This window comes from Melopsittacus undulatus, chromosome 10 (genome assembly GCF_012275295.1).
Source record: "Melopsittacus undulatus isolate bMelUnd1 chromosome 10, bMelUnd1.mat.Z, whole genome shotgun sequence".
In the NCBI taxonomy this organism is placed as follows: Eukaryota; Metazoa; Chordata; class Aves; order Psittaciformes; family Psittaculidae; genus Melopsittacus; species Melopsittacus undulatus.
The window spans coordinates 23,629,423-23,649,458 of record NC_047536.1 but is presented as its reverse complement, the minus strand read 5'-3'; the positions used below and the strand labels follow the sequence as shown (position 1 = coordinate 23,649,458).

General features: G+C 46.4%; 2 protein-coding genes across 3 annotated transcripts in view; one reads left to right on the top strand and one right to left on the bottom strand.

Moving 5' to 3' along the window:
• Positions 1–864: 864 nt before the first annotated feature.
• EIF6 (eukaryotic translation initiation factor 6) lies at positions 865–7,590 on the top strand. The gene is made up of 6 exons (XM_005147526.3): positions 865–1,049; positions 1,136–1,221; positions 2,242–2,417; positions 4,097–4,273; positions 4,868–5,049; positions 6,261–7,590. The coding sequence occupies exons 1-6, from the start codon at positions 943–945 to the stop codon at positions 6,268–6,270; spliced, it is 738 nt and encodes a 245-aa protein (XP_005147583.1). The 5' UTR covers positions 865–942; the 3' UTR covers positions 6,271–7,590.
• A 1,970-nt stretch (positions 7,591–9,560) lies between these two features.
• The window catches only part of MMP24 (matrix metallopeptidase 24), a 37,180-nt gene continuing 26,704 nt past the window's right edge, over positions 9,561–20,036 (bottom strand). For both annotated transcript variants that reach the window (XM_034066993.1, XM_034066994.1), the window contains 4 exons: positions 15,711–15,925; positions 14,410–14,548; positions 13,214–13,480; positions 9,561–12,072 (listed from right to left, as the gene is read on the bottom strand). In XM_034066993.1, coding sequence (XP_033922884.1) covers positions 11,735–12,072; positions 13,214–13,480; positions 14,410–14,548; positions 15,711–15,925 — 959 coding nt within the window. In that variant the 3' untranslated portion in view covers positions 9,561–11,734. The remainder of the gene's footprint in view (positions 12,073–13,213; positions 13,481–14,409; positions 14,549–15,710; positions 15,926–20,036) is intronic.

Here is a 20,036-nt window from a genome sequence, read left to right as displayed (position 1 = left end):
ACATGATTGGTGTCTGCTCATGGTCATTTGTGAGCACAGGAAGCAGCTGACACAGGTTGTGCCTGGACACGGGTGGCCCTTAGACTCATCCTGGAATCAACTTGGGAAAGACCTTTAAGTTCATCCAGTCCAACCGTTCCCCAGCACTGCCAAGGCCACCACTAACCCATGGCCCTGAGGGCCTCGTCTCCATGATGTGTGAACACTTGCAGGGACGGTGACTGCAGCCCTGCCCTGGGCAGCCTGTTCCAATGCCTGAGGAAGGAATTGTTCCTCAGCTCCATCTAAACCTGCCCTTGTGCAGCTTGAGGCCGTTTCCTCTTGTCCCATCCCTTGTTCCTTGGGAGCAGAGCCCAGCCCCTCCTGGCTCCATCCTTCTGTCCGGCAGTTGTAGGGAGGGAATCAGTGCTGAGGCATTTGGGTGTCATCTGCATGTAGGTGACAGAGCTGCAAGTGGGTGCTTGGGCACAGGTCACGCGGGGACAGGGACATTGTGCACACGTGGGTGGTACCTGGACACGGCTGTGTCTGCACACAGGGGCTGGTGGCCCACAGCAGTGTCACAGAATCCGCAGGTCCAACCACCTGCCAAGGCAGGGCCACTGAGAGCAGGTCACACAGAGTAAACAGGCCCAGCTCCTGCAGTCCCTCCTCATCAGGGAGATGCTCCAGACCCCTGCGCATCCCTGTGGCCTCCACTGGACCCTCTCCGCTGCCCTGTGCCTATGGCAGCCCCGCCAAGCACTCCGCAGCCCGCTGTGACCTGCCGTGCCCCCTCGCAGCTGGGGCCGGTAGGGGGCACTGTGTGCGCCAGCCGTGGCAGGGGCCGCTCTGCCCCACGCCTTCCGCCCGCCGCCGGCGGAAGCGGAAGTCGCGGCGCCGCGTGCGCCCTGCCCAGGGTGAGGCTCCTGTTCCGCTGCCGTTGCCGCTCCCGTTGCCGCCATGGCTGTCCGCGCCAGCTTCGAGAACAACAACGAGCTGGGCTGCTTCGCCAAGCTGACCAACGCGTACTGCCTCGTGGCCATCGGCGGCTCCGAGAACTTCTACAGGTGAGGGAGCGGCGCTGCGCGCCCGGCCCGGCTCCGCGGCCCCGGCCCGGCTCCGCGGCCCCGCTGACGGCGCTTTCTCGTTGCAGCGTGTTCGAGGGGGAGCTGTTCGGGACCATCCCGGTGGTGCACGCCTCCATCGCCGGCTGCCGCATCATCGGCAGGATGTGTGTGGGTACGTGACGGGGCGGCCGGCGGGACCAGAGGGGAGCGGCGGAGCCGGGAGGACGAGCCCTTGTGGGGCGGTGCTGCGGGGCGGCTGCAGCGGCCCGCGCCCGTCAGGCCTGGAGGTTCTTACCCACAGCTCGGGAGCTGTGGCTGCCCCATCCCTGGCAGTGTTCAGGGCCTGCTTGCACAGAGCTTGGGGCAAGCTGCTCTAGTGGGAGGCGTCCCAGCCCGTGGCAGGGGTTGGAGCTGGGTGAGCTTTAAGGCCCCTTCTAGCCCAAGCCAGTTTGGGATTCTGTCTTTATGGGTGGGAAGAGGGATGAAAATGGAAAAAAGAAGAACTCTCCCAGTGACAAGGGACTTCGGGGGGGGTTCACCTCTTAGGCCCTAAAGATGGGTGAAAACTACATGTAAGTTTTGCAGTAACGGAGTTCTGAAACAGAGGTTTATGCTGTAGCACCAGCGCTGAGGGTGGGGAGAACCCGGGGACCAGGAGGGGCATTAACAGAAGGAAAAGTTGGAAAGAAGCCTTTTGTCTGTCTCTAGCAAGGAGGACCCCATTCAGTCAGACAAGCTTCTTTGAGTTTTGTTTTCATTAAAAGAATGTGTTTGTCCATCCCATCTTGCTGCTTTGCAACAGAAGGAATGCAGACAAGCAGCATCTGCACATTTTGGGGGGCAGTTGGCATCTATAGGGGAAATTCCCGTTAAAGTGTTTCATTGAGAACCTCAGGCTTCCTTTACTTCTGTTGAAAAAACAGTGATTAAAGGTGCCATTCACCCATTTGTATGAGCTAAGTCTATGCTTCATCCTGGTTTGCTCTTACCAGTGATGCTGCTCTTTCTAAAGGGAAACGTTATTTTTCTTGGGCTGAATTCTGGGCTTGGGAGGAGTGGATGGAGCAAGGGCAGGTCAAGCCCTGGTGTGACTGCCAGGAAAGCAGGACCCTGGGGAACATGCTTTTTTTCTTTGTTTTTTTTTTTTTTTGTTTGTTGTTTTGTTTTTGTTTGTTTTTTGTTTTTATTGTAGGAAACAGACATGGACTCTTGGTCCCAAGCAGCACAACAGACCAAGAGCTCCAACACATCCGCAATAGCCTGCCAGATTCCGTACGAATCCAACGAGTGGAGGAGCGTCTCTCAGCACTGGGCAATGTCACTACCTGCAATGACTATGTAGCTCTTGTTCACCCAGATCTTGACAGGGTAAATGGCTCTATAATGCTTTTAAATTCACAGTGGGTACATGTGAAATGATTGACAAGTTGCAGTTTGGGTTTGGAGCTGTTGAGGGTTGCTGTATGTAGCATGGGGACCAGAAGAACTGTACTCACAGCTGAGCTGCTGTCATAGAGCGAGCTGCATTGTGTTTCCTTTCTTCTCAACAGAGAAGTCTCTTAAGTTGGACTTTGGACTTCTGACTTGCTTTCAGTTGATCTGCTTCTTATATTTATCTTTATTGGAGCACTGTGTGCAGTTCTGGTGTCCTCAACCTAAGAAGGACATGGAGCTGTTGGAGAAGATCCAGAGGAGGCCACGAGAATAATCAGGGGCTGGAGCACCTCCCATATGAAGACAGGCTGGGAGTGTTCAGCCTGGAGAAGAGAAGGCTGCTTGGAGACCTCAGAGCAGTCTCTGGTGTCTGAAGGGGCTACAGGAATGCTGGGGAGGGACTCTTCATCAGGGACTGTAGTGATAGGACAAGGGGTGATGGGTTCAAACTGAAACAGGGGAAGTTCCAAGTTAGATATAAGGAAGAAATTCTTTACTGGGAGGGTGCTGAGGCACTGGAATGGGTTGCCCAAAGAAGTGATAAATGCTGCATCCCTGGCAGTGTTCCATGCTGGAGCAACTTGGTCTAGTGTGAGGTGTCCCTGCCCATGGCAGGGGATTGTAACTGGATGAGCTTCAAGTCTTTTCCAGCCCGAACCATTCTGTAATGATTTGTGGATGTGGATCCTGCCCCAAGCATAGTGTGTGCCCTCTTGTTCTGCATGCTGCAGTGAATGCACTTTGTAGAAGGGAAGAAGGGGGGTGTGGAAGCAAGTTGTCAGGTGCAGTTTGCTTTGTGTATGTGAAATAGAATGGATAAAAGAGATTGTGCATGTGTGTGATGAGAGCATAAAGAAGAGTTCAGTCATTACTATAGCAGTAGTAGTTACAAGCTATTGCTAAGCTTGCTGAAATTTATAATGGTTGAAAGATGTGGAGTCTCCTATGTTGGAGATATTCAAGGCCTGTCTGAACAAGTTCCTGTGTGATGTACTTTGGGTTACCCTGCTCTTGCAGGGGGTTGGACTAGATGATCTTTCGAGGTCCCTTCCAACCCTTGGGATTATGTGGACGTGGTGGTGTGCAGGGTTACAGAGGGGTGGAAGGAAAATTGAAGCTTCTTGTATGAAAGTTTAAGGACAGAGGAGACAAAGTTGCAGCTACTTTATGTTTGAGAACTGATGTCTTCATAGCATTAGAGAAGGGTATTGTGTGGCTACAGGTAGTGAAGGTCCTTACAGTGATTTCAGTTTGTGCTAAAGGCAGTAAAGAAATGGGACTTGGTGTTCAGAGTGCAAAGTTAAAAGGAGGAGGTGGGGGGAAAGTGATGGTCTTTGCAGTGTATTGCGTTTTAACTAAGTGTAAAAAAGTAAGGAAAGATAGCCAGAGAGGGATGGATCAGAATAATTCCCAGTGAAATTCTGGAGTGGAAGGAAGGATAAGACAACTTTGTCCCAGTGGTTGGGGAGGCTGAGTAAGTGTTTTGTAATGATTGGATTGGAAGGGGTTGTGGAAGCATGGGCAGGATCACAGCTGTGGTTGTGGGAATAGCTTGACTTCAAAATCTGCAGTATCATTTTGCTGAGGACTTTCTACTGTCTTTGTGTTTGCAGGAGACAGAGGAGATCTTGGCAGATGTACTGAAGGTAGAGGTTTTCAGACAAACGGTAGCAGATCAGGTGCTGGTGGGAAGTTACTGTGTTTTTAGTAACCAAGGAGGAATTGTGCACCCCAAAACTTCAATTGATGATCAGGATGAGCTCTCTTCATTGCTCCAGGTCCCACTTGTGGTAAGGCATTTTGGGTTTGTGTTTTCTCTTGCCATTCCTTTCCAACCCAGTTCTCAGTTTTAATGTTTCTACATCTCGTGGGCTCCCAGCTACTGTTTGTCTGCAGAGCTGTTCCAGCTGGAGATGAGGAGAGACAACTTAAACAGAGCATTTTCAGAGACATTTTCTTGACATTTTCTGAGTCTGAATAAACTGCTTGACACCTTCAGTTTGCTTCTGAAGCATTGCTCTGCTTGGATTATGCAGGTTATGCTGATGGATTTGTACAGAATATGTGTGGTTTGGCCAAAGGCAGTGTTTAAATAATTAAGTAATAAAACCTTTTGCCTGTTCACTTGGATTTGTGAATTCCACAATTCCTGTGCTTTTATGCTTCCTTCTTGTTAGATTTTATTTCACTGAATTTTACACAATTTCCTCTCCAGAGATTAAAGACTGTCCATTAACCTTTTTTATCTGAAATCTTTCTGATGTTGCTTATGGCAGAGGTTTTAATCTTTCCAGGGGCATGAGTTGAAGACTTGTAATGAGGATGTGTAAGGGAACGTGCTGCTTTCAGCACACCCTGGTAAGTCTTGTGCTTTGTTTTGCCAGGCTGGAACAGTGAATCGTGGCAGTGAGGTCATTGCAGCAGGGATGGTTGTCAACGACTGGTGTGCCTTCTGTGGGCTGGATACAACCAGCACCGAGCTCTCAGTCATTGAGAGTATCTTCAGGCTGAATGAAGCTCAGCCAAGTAGCATTGCTACCAACATGAGAGATTCGTTGATTGACAGGTGAGCAAGACCAAGGTCTGTATATAGCCATTGTCAAAACGGGCAAGATTTTACTATAAAACTGGCTGGTTTCATAACTGTTTTATCTTCTCTTTTGCTCTTTTTTTGTTATTTTTATTTTGTTTTACTTCCTCTTCCCTTTCATGGGGTTACAGACCACAGTTACCTTGTTGTAGAGGGGTTTTTTTCCCTTGCAGCTGCTGAGCCTGCTTAGTCCTGTATGGAAAGTGTAAAGGAGTTTATTGCAGTCAGAATACTTCTTGTGTGAACAATATCCATTCTGACTTCTGGATACCACCTGTTTTTTATTAGCTCTTCAGTGTTTGGCTATGACATGAATGGACTTTTTTTAAACAAATCTTGTTTTGAAAGTTAAAATGCCAGTGACTTTGCCTGACATCTTGGCTTATGATTGTTGTAACCCATTATGTTTGCTACAAATGCTTGCTACAACTGTTTCTGGAGCCAAAAACACTGGAGTTTGCCTGCTGCTGCTTTGAATCTTTTTAATTTAAGGCTGCTGCCCTGATTACTTTGTTTTTTAAGCCTTTTTGTCAAAGGCTTTACCCAAGTTACCTTTTAATGGGAGGCAGGTTTTCTTGTTTCCTTCCTGCAGTCCTGGTGATGTAGGACCTTCCCTGTTCATTCATGCATGCAGATTCTTTGACAGGGTTTAGGCATGTGTATAGATGAATGTGCTCTGCACGCTTCATTTGGGCTTTCCTCTGATTACAGCCCTTGGAATCATTGCTGGAGTGCTGGAGTGTGTTCTTGAGCTACTTGGGCCATTGTAACTTAGTGGCTGATCTCTCACTTATCTTCAAAAGTGTGGGAACGGTTTATGGCCCAAGGAAAGTCTAAGGAATTCCTCAAATGAAGAACCCCTTGGGAGAGTTCTTTGCTGTCCCTGTACGGATGCTGTATAAAGGCTATATGTCTCTGAGTGTAACAGAGCCATAATTAAACTTGCTCTGAGCTTCTGATAACTATCCAGACCAGCCTGAATATACATCTTGCCCTTGCCAGCTTGACTAGCTTGTTCTTGGGACTGGCTGTGAGCAGCACTAGGTCTGCTTCCCGCTTTCATGTTCTAGGAAGGGAAATTTGTACTGGGCCTTTGTAACCGGGGAACTGACTGTACTGCTGTTTTGAAATGCCTTTTGCACTCTAGCACTTACCTACTAAATCTCCTTTCTGTTTTCTCTTTCTAGCTTGACATGAGCAGTGTCGGTTCTTACTTTCCAGAAAGCTCCTAAGGAGTGAAGTGTCAAGCTGCACTTTGGATTACAGACATCCAGACCTTCTGATGTTGTTTCTGGAGGCCTGGCCCAAGGAAAAGGCTACAAACCCAATCTTTTGTAGTGTTTTGTAAACTGTTACCTGACAAATAACACACATAAGTTATGAATAAGGAATGCTCTCTGTCCCTTTGCTGGCATTTTCCAGTTATTCAGCTGTGCTTTCTTGTGTTGTGATGCTGACGGTGCCCTTCACATGAGCCCACTATATTTACTCCTGTTGCTCTTGGATATTGATCGCTAGAGATTGTTTTGCCCTTAAATAATCCCGTATCAGTGTTGTCCCGCACAGCACTCGAGTTCAGCACACATATGGCACTGCCCTCTCCACACTCTTTTGCCAAAGAGCAGTGGTTTTGCTGTACGTAGACTTAAAATCCCCTTGTATACCCAGTGCCCAAAATATAGTAATTTATGTGCCACAAAATAGTCCAGAGTCATCCCCTGCTCTCTTTCTGTGACCTGCAGCTGTTCCCCCATGGGTGGTGAAGCTGAAAAGATCAGGTGTCATTAAAACTGGACTTTCCCAGGGTCAGTCCAGGGACTTCTACCAGCAGCAGTGTGTGACTGCCTCTGGAACAGTGGTGGTTGATCTGTTGTCTGGTGGTACGTGTGCTGCTGCTGAGGCACCTGCAAGAGAGCTCAGACAAGCATGATAGCCAGTGGGCTTCAGTTTGTTCTGCAGGAGATAGCCACCTATGCTGGGAAACTTAGAAATCATCAAATCAAAACCACCCCATCTTGATTTACCTCAAGAGTATCTTGCCTCTCTCAAGAGTTATCTCGAGTAGCTTGAGACAAAGGTTAAGTAACACGATTCTAACCAGTTACACCATTCAGTCAGATGTTGCAGATTTGGGAGCTTGCTGACTTAGACCTCTGCCCTCAGAGGGATGTGATGATGACAAAAAGAAGCTGTAAGTAGTGGTTTCAGGTAGAAGATAGTAATTTGCTTCTAAACAGCTGCTGGTCACTGATCTATTTCAGTTGTTTCTGCTTGGCTGTTAGAGGTGTACTGGAAGCATAGAAATGCCACCATTTCCCATCATGAGGGTGTGGTTCTTAGGTGGGTTCTCTTGAGTGCAGGTCTGAAGGCAGCGTGGGCAGAATTTTTTGTTTGGTGCTTCAGGCTTTGTAGAAGATTGACTAAACTTTCATTTTTGTTTATTTTGCCTGGATGTTTAGGGAAGGTTTTTTTAAGTCTTGATTATGATCCTTAAATAAAGATTACTGCAGGATCTTCTCTGGTCATAGCAGTCCTGTCTTGTATGGTAACTGAGCCAGGGATGCCATTTCCAGAGAGCTCCCCTTCTGCCACTGGGGAAGCCTGTAAGCAGCTCATAGCTCCTTGCTTCTTAACAGTTAGCAACTGGTGTTTAATACAGCTTTGATACGGTGAACCACCTTTCTTGGCACTGGCTCTAGGTCTCTTCTTAGCATGTCTCAGTATTTAGAGTGGTTTCTGTAAGCTAAAACTCCCAAAGAAGCCAGGGCAAAGGAGTGAGATTCTCATTCCCATAGGAGCCTGCCTTGCAGTGTCAGAGCTGGCAGATGCAGGGCCATGAGGATGAAACCATGAGAACAGCTGTGAAACAGTAAGGGAGGAATGAGAGCTCGGGAACAGCAGTTACAAGAGGCAGACCCTTGGCATGACACAACCTGAGGCACTTGGAGAACTGTGCAGTGCCTGACCCTTTGTATATCCTTTATCTCAGAGTTGGCACTCTCCAGTGGAGATGCCAAAGAAGGTGTTAAGGAATGGTTAACAAAACCAAGGTGTTCATCTGCAGTGCTGGGAATTGCTACCATGAGGTCTCAGGATTGTGATTTATATGCCACAGGTATCTACCGGCTTTGCTATCAGGCTGTGGCAGCCAACATTTGATCTCAGGTATTACAGAGGGTTGCTGGAATCACCTGAGGAACTACAGCTGTGCTGGACAGGTAATTCTGGTACTATGAGAAAGATTTGAATCAAGCTCTGGGATGAGTGTGACAGGATGGAGAAGAGTTGTGCAGAGGTTTTGAGGGAGGAAGGAATGTATCAATCAGCTCAAGATTCAGTGGGAAGCCACAGGGTGTGTAGCTTTGGCTGCCATAGTATGCTTAGTATTCAAAACTGTTTGTCAAGATCCTTCACTCAGGCTTTTGTGAACCTGAGTCCTCATGGTGTGAGATGGGGAGGTACATCCCCTTGAGGTTTAATGACTCATTATAAATTAGGAACAACTAATCCCTCTTAGGGTGGAGAACCATCTCTGTTCTGACTGTAGCAATTGTGTTTCCCAGTGTGTTTCTAAGTTACCTGGAAAATGAGCCTATTTTACTGGTGATGCAGTTTTTTACAGTAGTCAAAAATGGAGGTAGAGTAGAATGTTGAGTGCAGGGCAGTGCATGTCGAGGGATGCACGTTGTAGGGGCTGCCACTGCTGCACTCATAGTAAAGTGTGCCAGGACTCCCCTGTGGCTGCACAAGTGGCCTCTGCTGCAGGGTGCTGTGTCCCTGCCAGGAGCACAGTGACAAGAGCCTCTTACTGCTGGGTTAGAGTTGACAAAACAGTGCTGTGCCCTGCTCCCCTGTGGTGGCAATATGTCCTGGAGCTGTGGTTCTGCACAGAACTGGAACACGGGCGCCCATCCGTGGAGGCACTGGTGGGAAGCAGACCCAGTCGATCCTCTGCCAGTAGCTGCTGTGTTTCTGTAGCATAAACCAGGATCCTAGCAAAGAGCTCAGGGGTGGGAATATTTAGGCACTATCCCTTACATGAATATTGATGTTTGGGCCTGTAGCCAAGTCATCCCTGGACTGTCAAGGGACAAAACTGAGATAATAGCAACATGAAGTGGGTCAATTGCTCACCTGCCTGCCCCAGCCTCCCAGCACTTGTAAGCATACAGGGCTGTTCCTCAGCCCCTTAAACACTGTGGCTTTACAGCAGGAGCCAGTCATGAACCAGATAGGAAAGGCACCAAGCTGCTTGTCCAGTTCTTCAGAGCAGCAGTTCCTTGGGGCAGGCTGGGTTTGGCAGTGCAGGGCAGGCAGCTTGCCTTGCTGCAGCAGGGAGCCTGGCTTTGCAGAACAACACACAGCTCACAGGAAACAGCTCCACTTGCTGCAGCCCTCGGTGTTGTGCTGTGTACCACTTGTAACTGAGCAAAAATCTACTCCTGGCCAGGAGGAAAGCCTGACACAAACCAAACCAGACGTTTCTCTAGGTTGTAATAACGTTTGTTTTTTAATGATGGCTGTTGGAAGTTGCTCAAAGGTTTGGGCTGTCACAGTCCCAGAAGAGATGGCAGCGTACAGATGAGTTGGATGTGCCATGTGGCTGTGGCATTCAGAGTGTGCATTCTACCACATACATAGTACACATAGCAACGATGGAGTAGCACGTGTGGGGGGGTGTCTAATTAGTAGCTCCAATTTCATTTGGTCCTTTGCACTCCTTCACCCATCATGAGACATTGTCACTTTTTTCACTAAAATTCAAAGTTTTGCATCTATAGCTCCTCAATTTGTAATAAGTTTGTAATAGTTTTTAATGTATAAACACAATAAACAGCTTGGCTATGGAAATCAAGTTATGAAGGACAAAATACAGTTTGAAACCACATTATGCAGTCCTAATGGGCTTCACTAGAAGTCTCTATTTGTCTATCCTGCTTCACCATAGCAATAGTTGAGCACTAGGTGGAAATTCAGAATGCTAATAATTTTTCTGCCTCTTCATTCCTCATCATTGGGCTTAGGAACATTTTGAGCATATCTGTCATGCCTGGGGTGTTTTTCACAGCTGCCATTCTAAAGCTGCACCTTTGCTGCACTAACTGGACATTCTGTGCATTGCACTTCTTGCACTCAATTCAATTGTAGGTGGAGAGCTCATGCTAATCACTTTCCAGGGAGCGTGAAAAGCAGTTCCTGTGCTTAGAGGAATGGCACTTCCATGCAGGGCTGAACTTCCCCAGTACACTGCACTGCAAGAAACTTTCCCTCCCCACTTTAACATGGTAGGAGTACCAATATCAACAACAAAATGGACCTAATTTGGGGCTAGGACACAACATCCTAAACCAGTCACAACTGTAAGAGGGATAAGCAGAAGCTACAGTTGTCAAAGAGACTTGTGAGGACTTGCTAGCCGAAAGTCAGGAATTTATCTAGCTTTTACCTGGGTTTTATGTCTCTGCCAAATGTGGCTAATGCTGACCTCATTCTGCTGCAGGGCACGCTGCCTTTGGGCCTTGCCATACACTTGCCTGTGAAGAAGTGAGCAAAAACCAGAAGTTTTGAAGGCATACAATGTTTGTGACATCTACAGGGATTGGATTAAGTTTTACAAACAGGCCTAATTCTTACTGCATTTTGACTAGTTCAGCAAAACATCATGATCCCACTCCAAACATTTCCATTCTCCTGAAACCCAACATACAAATTCCACAATCTAGTTACACATGCCACGTAACAACAATTCATCTTTTCCCAGCATTGTAACAGGGGCAGAGTGCAGGGTACGTCTATACATGTTTGTCAGTGTATCTGTAACGGTTGGTTCATTGTTTCTTGCTGATGGGAGCTTAAAACAACATCATGTGACATTTAAATATTTCTTTCATGAATGGCTCCCAACACAAAACCATGAATTCCCATGATTTAGACCCAATTACTTTGTCTTCAGATTGTCCCAGTCTAGGGCTTGATGTTGCCAGGTGGCTGGTTTGGTGCTTCTTGAGCTTCTGCTCTGCACTCCTTTACCTCTTTGAGTGCTTAGTGGTTCCTCATGCACTGTGCTGAGTGGCAGCGTTGCTTAGTTATGAATGTACAAAACATCTGACCAGCAGGTATTGGAAAATCGTATCCAGGTCATTCCCTGGATTTTGTAATAAACTAAGATCTTTTAGAATGGTTCAGCATCAGAATGTCTTCTGCTTAACAATACTGAATTGTTCCTGTTCATAGAATTCATGATCTTCATTCATTATGAGACAGCTATTAAAAAAATGGTTCTGTTCAGAGGTGGTTTAGCTACACTGGAGAATGCTGGGTTTAACAGGGAGCACTGGTGCAGGGAACTGAAGTTTCCCAGGTCAGTTGAAACCTGTCTTGAAGACTCTGATGTTAGCAGAGTGAGCCTGTGGAGGATGGCACACCAAGACTGACACGCGACTGAGGCAGTAAGAAGGAAAGAGGCTCCACACTGCAAGTCTGCCTGTAGCTTTTCCAGTTTTCCTGCTTATTTCAGTCCCAGGCTGTCCGAAACTTGTTGTCACTGAAGTAGTTTTGTTTGTAGGCTTTATTTCTTCCTTTTTTTCTTTTTTTTTCTTTTTTTTTTTTTTGTCCATAGTCCTCACCAGTTCCATGGGTTGAAAATGTGCAGCGGGCTGTGTCATACCCATTCCTGGACAGGTCTTTTGTAATACACAACATTTTGCTGCACCTCTTTGTTTTTAAACTGGAAGATTGTGTATACCAAGACAAGGATACACAGAGACAAAATGCAAGGGATCACGACTGCGATTGCATTTACAGTGCTAGGCACATCGTTTATTGTCACCATAATGTCCACATCGTCGTGGGGGAGGCGTCTGTCTTTGCTTCGTTCAACATCCTTCTGGTTACAGCCCATCCAGTCTTTGAGGATTGACCTGGGGTAGCCTGGCTCCACAGTCAGCTGCTGGTTATCGAATTTCCAGTAGTCCTTCCCTTTGTAGAAGTAGGTATAAACTAGGAGACAAAACAGAGAGGATTTCTCACCACACCATTTCCAGTTTGGGTAAGCTGTGCTTGTGTGAGGATACACAGCCAGCCTGGAAGGCTGCAGGTGGCTGCCTGCGCTGATAAAACACAGCCAGGTTTGGGGATTTTGGACTCCAGAGCACCCCAAAACCATTTAAAAGTGAAGGTGGTTTTGGAGCTGGGATTTAAAGGAGAAGCCATAACGCTGGCTTGTGGGTGCAATGCTGCCCACAGAGCATTATTCCCCTTGGCCAAGACAAGCTGTGAATAAAACAAACCCAACTAACTTTAAATTGTGTTCTGCAGTGAGTTATTTTTCACTAAAGCATCTGTCAATATGAAATAAGATTGAATGAGTCCTTCTGGCCACAGAATCCAGAAGATGTGCATTAGTTAAGAAGCACTCTTGTGCTACTGCTAATAAAAGGCTGATGGTTTATGCTATGTGTTGCCTGAAGTACCCAGATGCCTCCTTTTCTAATCCCTCTCAAGTGATTAGGGAAAAAAAAAGGGAAATGGAACAGTGGTGGAAGTGTTGGGTCTCCTGCATCCATCCTCCATCTCAGCTCTCAGTGCACTCCTCCAACCCAGCCCCAAAGCCCCAGATTTAAACACAGCCTCAATGGCACAAGCCCCTTCCATAAGTTATTTCCCCAACTGGAAGAGGAGGAAGCAATCTTCAAATCAGAGAAAGAAATGTACTGGAAGGAGCCTCTGGAGGTCCAACCCCCTGCTCAGAGAATGGCTGCAAAGTACATCAGGCAGGTTGGAGCCTGTAACAGTGACTAAGCTACAGGTAAGAAACTAGGAGGAAAATGTAAGATACAGCATCATTGTAATCACAGCCCAGGAAAACTCAGGTAGGGGCTGTTGTGGCAATAAAACTCGAACAATTCTGCTTCCCAGCCCCGGAAACAGCACTAGGATAACACAGTTCAGCAGCTGAGGAGGTACATGGGTTAGGGTGAGGTTCAGGGAGGCTTTCAGACTGCCAGTGCCTACAGTGCCACTGTGCCCCTAGGACATCTGAGACCTGATTCCTGTTTCACACACCCCCAGTCTGGCCACCCAGCTCCAGGGTAGACAAGCTATCCCAGATCTAATAGCAGTAATGACTGCAGATACATACAGCCTTCTTTGCTGATAAAAGCTCCCTGTGGAGCCTGAGGGATTCCTCTCCACACGGTGATGGGCTTTGGGTATCCTGGGTCCGTTGCTCTCTTGTCCTCATTGTACCTCCAGTACCTGTCTCCTTTGAAGAAATAGGTTTTGCCAACAGGCTCCCAGCGCAGGGCCGTGTCAATGCCCTCCCGGGGCAGGCAGCTCCCCAGCTCCACCAGACTGTGTGGGTAGCCCGGCTCTGCTGTCACTTCTTTGAAGACCCAGTATTTATCTCCTAGAGGTGAATGGGACACAAACAACAAACAGATTTGCATAGTTAGTAGCTGAATGAGCTAAATGTAGAATAGCCAGGATGAAGCACAGTGTGTGTGGACTTCTACGCTTAAGTGTATTATGTGAAAAACCTGCTCCTCCTCTTCATTTTGAGCCTGAAACCTCCTGATTCCATTTGCTGCTTCTCAGCTCTTGTTTTGGAACGGATGTTAAAAAACTTTTTCCCATTTACCTTCTCTAGACCAGCCATTTCAGAGACTTCCTTCACACCCTGTCTTTGTCATTCCTCATAGAGGCTGAGGAGCTCCTTGCAGGATGTCAACCCACACTTTTCGACCATTTCTGTTGCTTTTCTCTGGGCCACCTCAAGTTTTAATATAGTTTCTGAGCTGAGGGATTGAAGCTGCAGACATAAATGGGGAAGACAAGGTACTGTGGTTTTGTACAGGGCCACTTCTCCTTGCTTACAACTTGCTCTCAAGTTACAGGACCTTGTTCAGATGCCATCACAATGCAAGGAGCTAATGTGGGCCCCAGTGTAAGGTTGGACATTTTGTCTCTTTAGAAGACAATTGTCCAGAAATGTGGTTTGGGAATGTCCTGTACCCAGAGTGGCCTTAATGTATCACCAAAACATGTTCAAGGAAATAGGCAGGAGACTCCAGACTATCCTGCCTATCACTCCCTGGGTAATAGGAGCTATTTCTTGTTATCATATGGAAGCCAACTTCCTCTAATCAATATTAGCTTTATACAGAGATTGTCCTGGCAAGGCCAGCCCATGCTAAACTGTATTTTAAAAATTAATGGCTGCCTGAAGTGTCCCCGTGGAAAAGGACGAGGATGCAGTGTACCTCTTTTCCTCATCTTCATGTCGTAAGGGTGTGATGTGGGGCAGATGAGGGAGGCTGGTACTGAAATGTACTGTACCTTTGAAGAACACGAATTTGCCATCAGAGCGCTCATAGGCTGCATCAATCTTTGCAGGGAGGCCCTTCCAGAACTGCTCGATTTGCATGGGATAACCCTCCTGCACCCGGTTGTTGCGCAACCGCCAGAACCAGCGATCCTGAGAAAACCAGAAGCCTCTTCAGACTGAGTGTTTTTATCTTGCAGTCAAACCAGGCTGGGCATCCAGCATCAAGCATTGCTAATCCCTGCCCAGGCCCCACAACCATTAAAGACAGAAGTCCCGGTTCAGGTGACAGCTCCAACCCAGCCTAACACTGCCTCCAGTGAGGGAAGAGCTCCATGGGGAAGATGGCAGCCAAAAGGGTGAGAAGTTGATTGCTGGTGCTGTGAAAAAGGGTTGGAAAGAAGGAGAGGAAAAAGGAGCAGGGGGAAGCAAGTCCACAGTTATAAGTGTTATGAACTTGTCTGTGAGTGAACTCTCTGCATGTCTCGTCACTAAGGTGTCACATGTCCTGGTACAACTGGTGCTCTGCTATCAGACCCCAGGAGAGCCACACAGCCTTAATGTTACTTGGGACTGTGTGAAGCACACAATGTCCAAAGCACAGAGGAGCTATTAAATAACCCTTTGAGATCATCAGTTAAAGCCATAGTGGACGCTCAAGGATGAGTAAGAGCAGGACAGGGCCTATGAGGCTTCTCGCAGATAGTGTCCCAGCCTTCAACTACTTTCAGTACAGGCTTTTTCTCCAACTGACATGGTCTGTTCATTTCATGACCTTCAACATATCCCTCTCCACATTCACACCACTGGGCAGAGTTAAAGCCACCAGTATTTCCATGTTCAAGGCACTCTAATGTGGGTTATTGAACAAAGCCTCTCCTTCCTCCCTGCCTGTATTTTACAAGCAAGGTTGACTCAAACTCCCCAGGTAAGCTGAGTGCACCTGAAGCCCCAGGTTCCACACATGCCATCTCTGGAAGCAATGAGGCTCAGTCTCTGGTTAGATACTGGTATTCTTTTCTGGCTTTACAGGTGGCTCCTCTCTGAGCTTGATGGTGTCTGAATTCTCTGCCTGTGCATCTAGTTCACATTTTGGTGCACAGGCTGCCTGGGTGTTTTGGGAATCCCATCAGCCACTGTTTCCAAATGTTACAGAGCCAAGCTATTCATCCTTTTAATATTGCTCTTTCAGCAGCCTCAGAGCAACAGAGCTATTTCCACAGACATTTCAAATCTTACTACCTTGTACTTCTATTAATCTTTTCCAACAATAAAGCTAAAGACAGACTCATGAGTAAGCAGGAATTCTTAGTACCTTGAAAACAAACATTTCTCCTCTAAAGAGAGCCACGGTGTTAAAGTTGCCATCACAGATGTTTGGTTTCGAGCCAGGAGGAGATGGCCTATCACCCAGAGGAGGACTAGGAGGTCTTGGTTGTCTCTCGTGTTTCCTTTCCGAAGTGGAGTGAATTCTGCGAACAGGAAGAGTTGGTAAAGGTCTGGTTGGCTCCAGGGGCTCAACAGGAGGACCTAGAAGTGAAAAGAAAAATGTTCAGTAAAGTGGAAACATTTGGATTTTCTGTGCTTCCCTTGTAGCTTTCAAAAGGCAACAGGCTGGATGAAGAGCATGGCGAGGAATTTACACATTCCTTATGCAGAGCTCATTCCCTAGAAATGAGGAACAGAACAAGATGCATCCACATGTGAAATATGTCCCAAAACAGATGAGCAATAAGAACTGAAGAAGAGCCAGTGTGTTACTGTAGGTCTTCCCAAGGAGGCTGGAGCTAAAAGGAAGGAGCAGCCACACCAATCATGCTCCCAACTGAAAGGTAATAAATAACCCTTGAATAGAAACCTTTAGTAGACAATTAAAAAAACCCAAACAACCAAAACACACACACACACACAAAAAACGAAACTGCCAAAAAACACCCCAAACCAAAATCCAAGCCAAAATCGGGGAAAAGTCAGAGTGTGAAACCAATGCCGCAATCTAAGGGGAACTACGAGGGAATTCAGAAATAAGAAAGCAATTCTTTTACTACAGTTTAGTCACTAATCTTTGGTTTCAGATGGAATCTTTGGGAACTGATAAACAGCTTTGATAAAGGACCATATTCTGACTCACATGTTGCACTTCGATCCTTACTCAGCTCAGCTTTGAGATCTGACAAGGCTGAAGGATGTAAACAGTAATAAAAACACAAGTGACTTGAAGCAGAGCTCTGCTTTTAAACCAGCTCTGCCACAGGATGGTTTAATCAAATTAGTGATGAAATCTGGACCAATCTCATTAAGAATGTCACAGATTTCTTCCTGCTTCTCAGAGAAGGTCACGAGTTAATATGGCACTAAGCAGAAGGCTACTGGAAGCAAGAGATTTTATCAGGTTTTATGTCTGAAGTAATCAAATGGGATTTGGTTATTTGCATGGATTATTGCTTCAATACTGTGTAGTTCTCATCCCTCTCCATTCTTAGCTGTTCAGTATCTTAGCAGACCATAAAGATCTCATAAATAAAATTCCCAAATTGTGATATTGCTCCTGCTGGTGATCTCTGAACCTTTCCCAAATGGTGTCTACCAACGGTCTGCAGACACTGCCTATCACAGGAGCAGCAGGGTTGGACCCCTTGTTAGCCAGGCAACACGGGTGCATCTACACTGGTGTTTCAGTTCAGCTCAGGAGTGTGCTTTTGCATGCTCCATCATTTGCAATTCCCGTGCTTTGATTCACACTGCAGTTCATGAAATACATTCTTTTTGGACAAAGCTAAATTTGAAGATGCACTTCTGGAGCATGTCTGCAGCTGCAAACAGACACGACAGGGCACAGCCAGAGCTAATTCACAGTAACCACTCCCTTCCTGCAGAGAGTGGGGGTTAAGTCCTCAGCATTCTATTTACTTAACACTATCCCTAAATGCTGTTGTGTCTACAGATGTGCTAGTATCATTCTTGCTAGCAGCCATAGACACTCTTTGCTAATACAGCAATAGGCAACTTATTGTGGTGAGAAGCACATGGACTGTGCCAAGGCATCTCCTCCAGCAAGCAGCAGGCTAGCTGGTACTACTGATTAAGGTTGGAAAGCTCTATGGAAGTAGGACTGAGTTGGTACAATGCGATAGGCTGCAGAGGAAAGGATGGGAATGGGGAAAGAAGTCCCAGACAGACCTTATGCAAAGAAAGACAGGGTTCTGGTTTGCTCAGATCTGAGATGGGGGAGCAGTGTCCAGCTCCTGCTTTAGTAAATTGAAGGAGTAAGAAACTGGTAACCTGCTCTGGCTGCCAAAATTGGCACTTGGTGCCAGTTACAGTTCCTGAATAAATGAAGTCTGAAAAGCAGCAATTAACATACTTGAGGATAGGAAATACTTGCATTAAGGAAAGGTAAGTCTTTACTGGGACCTAAGCAAGGAAGCAAGAAACAATGACTTACTGCACACTACAGGTCTCATTAAACAGCATGATACTTTTACTCTTGTGCTACCAATCACATGGCTTTGAGTGGATGTGTTTGTAAGCAACACTGAAAAAAAAATCTATTACATGTCCTACATGACAGGATTCCCCTGCCAACAGACTGACACAAGGATCACCTTTCTAAAAGAGACTATAGCATGTTGCTACAGAAGCACAAGAGCAGTGCTGTTCATTCCCTCCCCTTTCCAAGATGCTAACACCATGCACTGACCAACTCAGAGACACATTTCTGTTGCCACAGATGGATCAAAAAAGCCTCTTTGGTGGTCAGCTTAACTGACAGTGGAGTAACTCCATCAGTCAGCTGTTTGGTAGTGTGCATAAGACAGCCAACAGTTTCAGCACAGGAGAGGTAGCTGTGTTGTGAGAGGCAGCCAGAAGCAAATTCCCATCATGACTGCAAGGAGGATTCCAAGGAGCATTATTGCCTTTAAACAGAGTGAGATGTACAGTGATCTGCAATGCAGAGAGGCACACCTGCTGTTAGAGGGGATTGTCTGGGAGTGACCCAAAAAGTCACTGTCATTTCAAACTGCTTGCTGGAAAGGCAGAGCATGAAAGGGACTGACTGCCAATTCAGGGCAGTTCTGCTTCTCAGACACAGCAAACAGAGATACTCAAATCAACAGCAGCTCTGGATTTCCAGAAATAACAACCCCTGAACTCCACACTTCAAGAAGAGAGCAATGATAAAGTTGAATAGAAATTACCATGAGCAGAAAAATAAGGACATGACATTGATTTTTTTAAAGGAAAAAAGGGTGAGACAGGGTAATATCTAAAGAAAATTATGATGAATGTGTCTGATGAGTCACAAAGACACAGAATTTGATAGTAAGGTGCAGAATAGGGATTAGTGTTGTAGTCATAAACTAGAAATTTAACATCATGCCTGATCTGAGTTATGAAAAATTCATTTTCTCTACATAAGTGAGAACTATTTGTATCCCAGGTCACAGCCTGCCCTGCCCCTGCTGCAGGACAGCAGTCAGCTTCAGCTCTCTCATCCAGCTCATGTGCCCAAAGTCCATCACAGTCTTCTGTAGAGAAGAGAAAAGTTAAAATAGCACCTGCTACCTAACGGAATGACATGTAAGTTTCAATTAGCCCCAAGATGCCACTGGAACAGAATGCAGTAAACTTGCAAGGCAGAAGCACTTGTATACACTGGCGTCAGGATGGTGCAGGTCAGCAATGATTCAGGGGAAGTGGAGACTGGCATTAAATGAAACGTTTCCTAGAACAGTGGTTACAATTAGGACCAGCAACAGAAGCTGGGCCACCCTATGCGCTCACTGCTTGCAACAGCCAAACTAGTGCTGGTACACTGCTCTGAAGGAGGCTCCCAGAACTGACAGGGCTTCCCAAACATTCTGCAGCTGGTACTGCAACTTACTCGGATGCTGACTTCATCATTTCCATCAAAATATTCCTCTTACTGCCTTTCCCTGCAAGCCATAGATTTTCCCCTGCTATCTTTCACTTCTCTTCATGGTTTTATGCATTCTGGGCCTTCTAATTTCTCCTGATTGAAGTCCTATCTCCTCTTGTGGTTATACAGATTGCATTTTAATTTTTAATTGCTGCCTTCACTTTGTCACTGAGTTAGGGTAGACTTACAGATCAATGGGGAAGGTAATCCTACAGCTACACACATGTGAAGAGCAGAGGAGCATGTACACAACATGAAAATCCTTGGGTCCAAGTGCTAGGCAGGCAGAATTTAGTCTACAGTTAGCGGTATGGAAAGCGGAAGCACAGCCTGTCCACTGCTGAAGTAAGATGCTATCTTGTAAGACCTATACCATTTCAGAGCACAACCTGGCATGAAAGCAGAATGAACAGACCCTATACAGCTTGGCACTCATTACTATTTCCAGGCTCTCATCACAGTAACCTGCCTCCAAAACAGATGGCTAAAGGCAGGATATAACAGATTTCTAGGCAGCAGAGATGACCATGTGAACAAAGAGTTACTTGAGAGATGATAGCACCTTGGTATTTATTACAGAACTGATTACACCTACCACTGACATAACTACCCAAGCAAATCACACACAAATCACAGCCTCTGTCCCTGTGTTTCCAAGCAACTTCAAAGAACCAGTCAGAGCAAATCTCATCAAGAAAAAATTAAATGAGAGAGGCTATT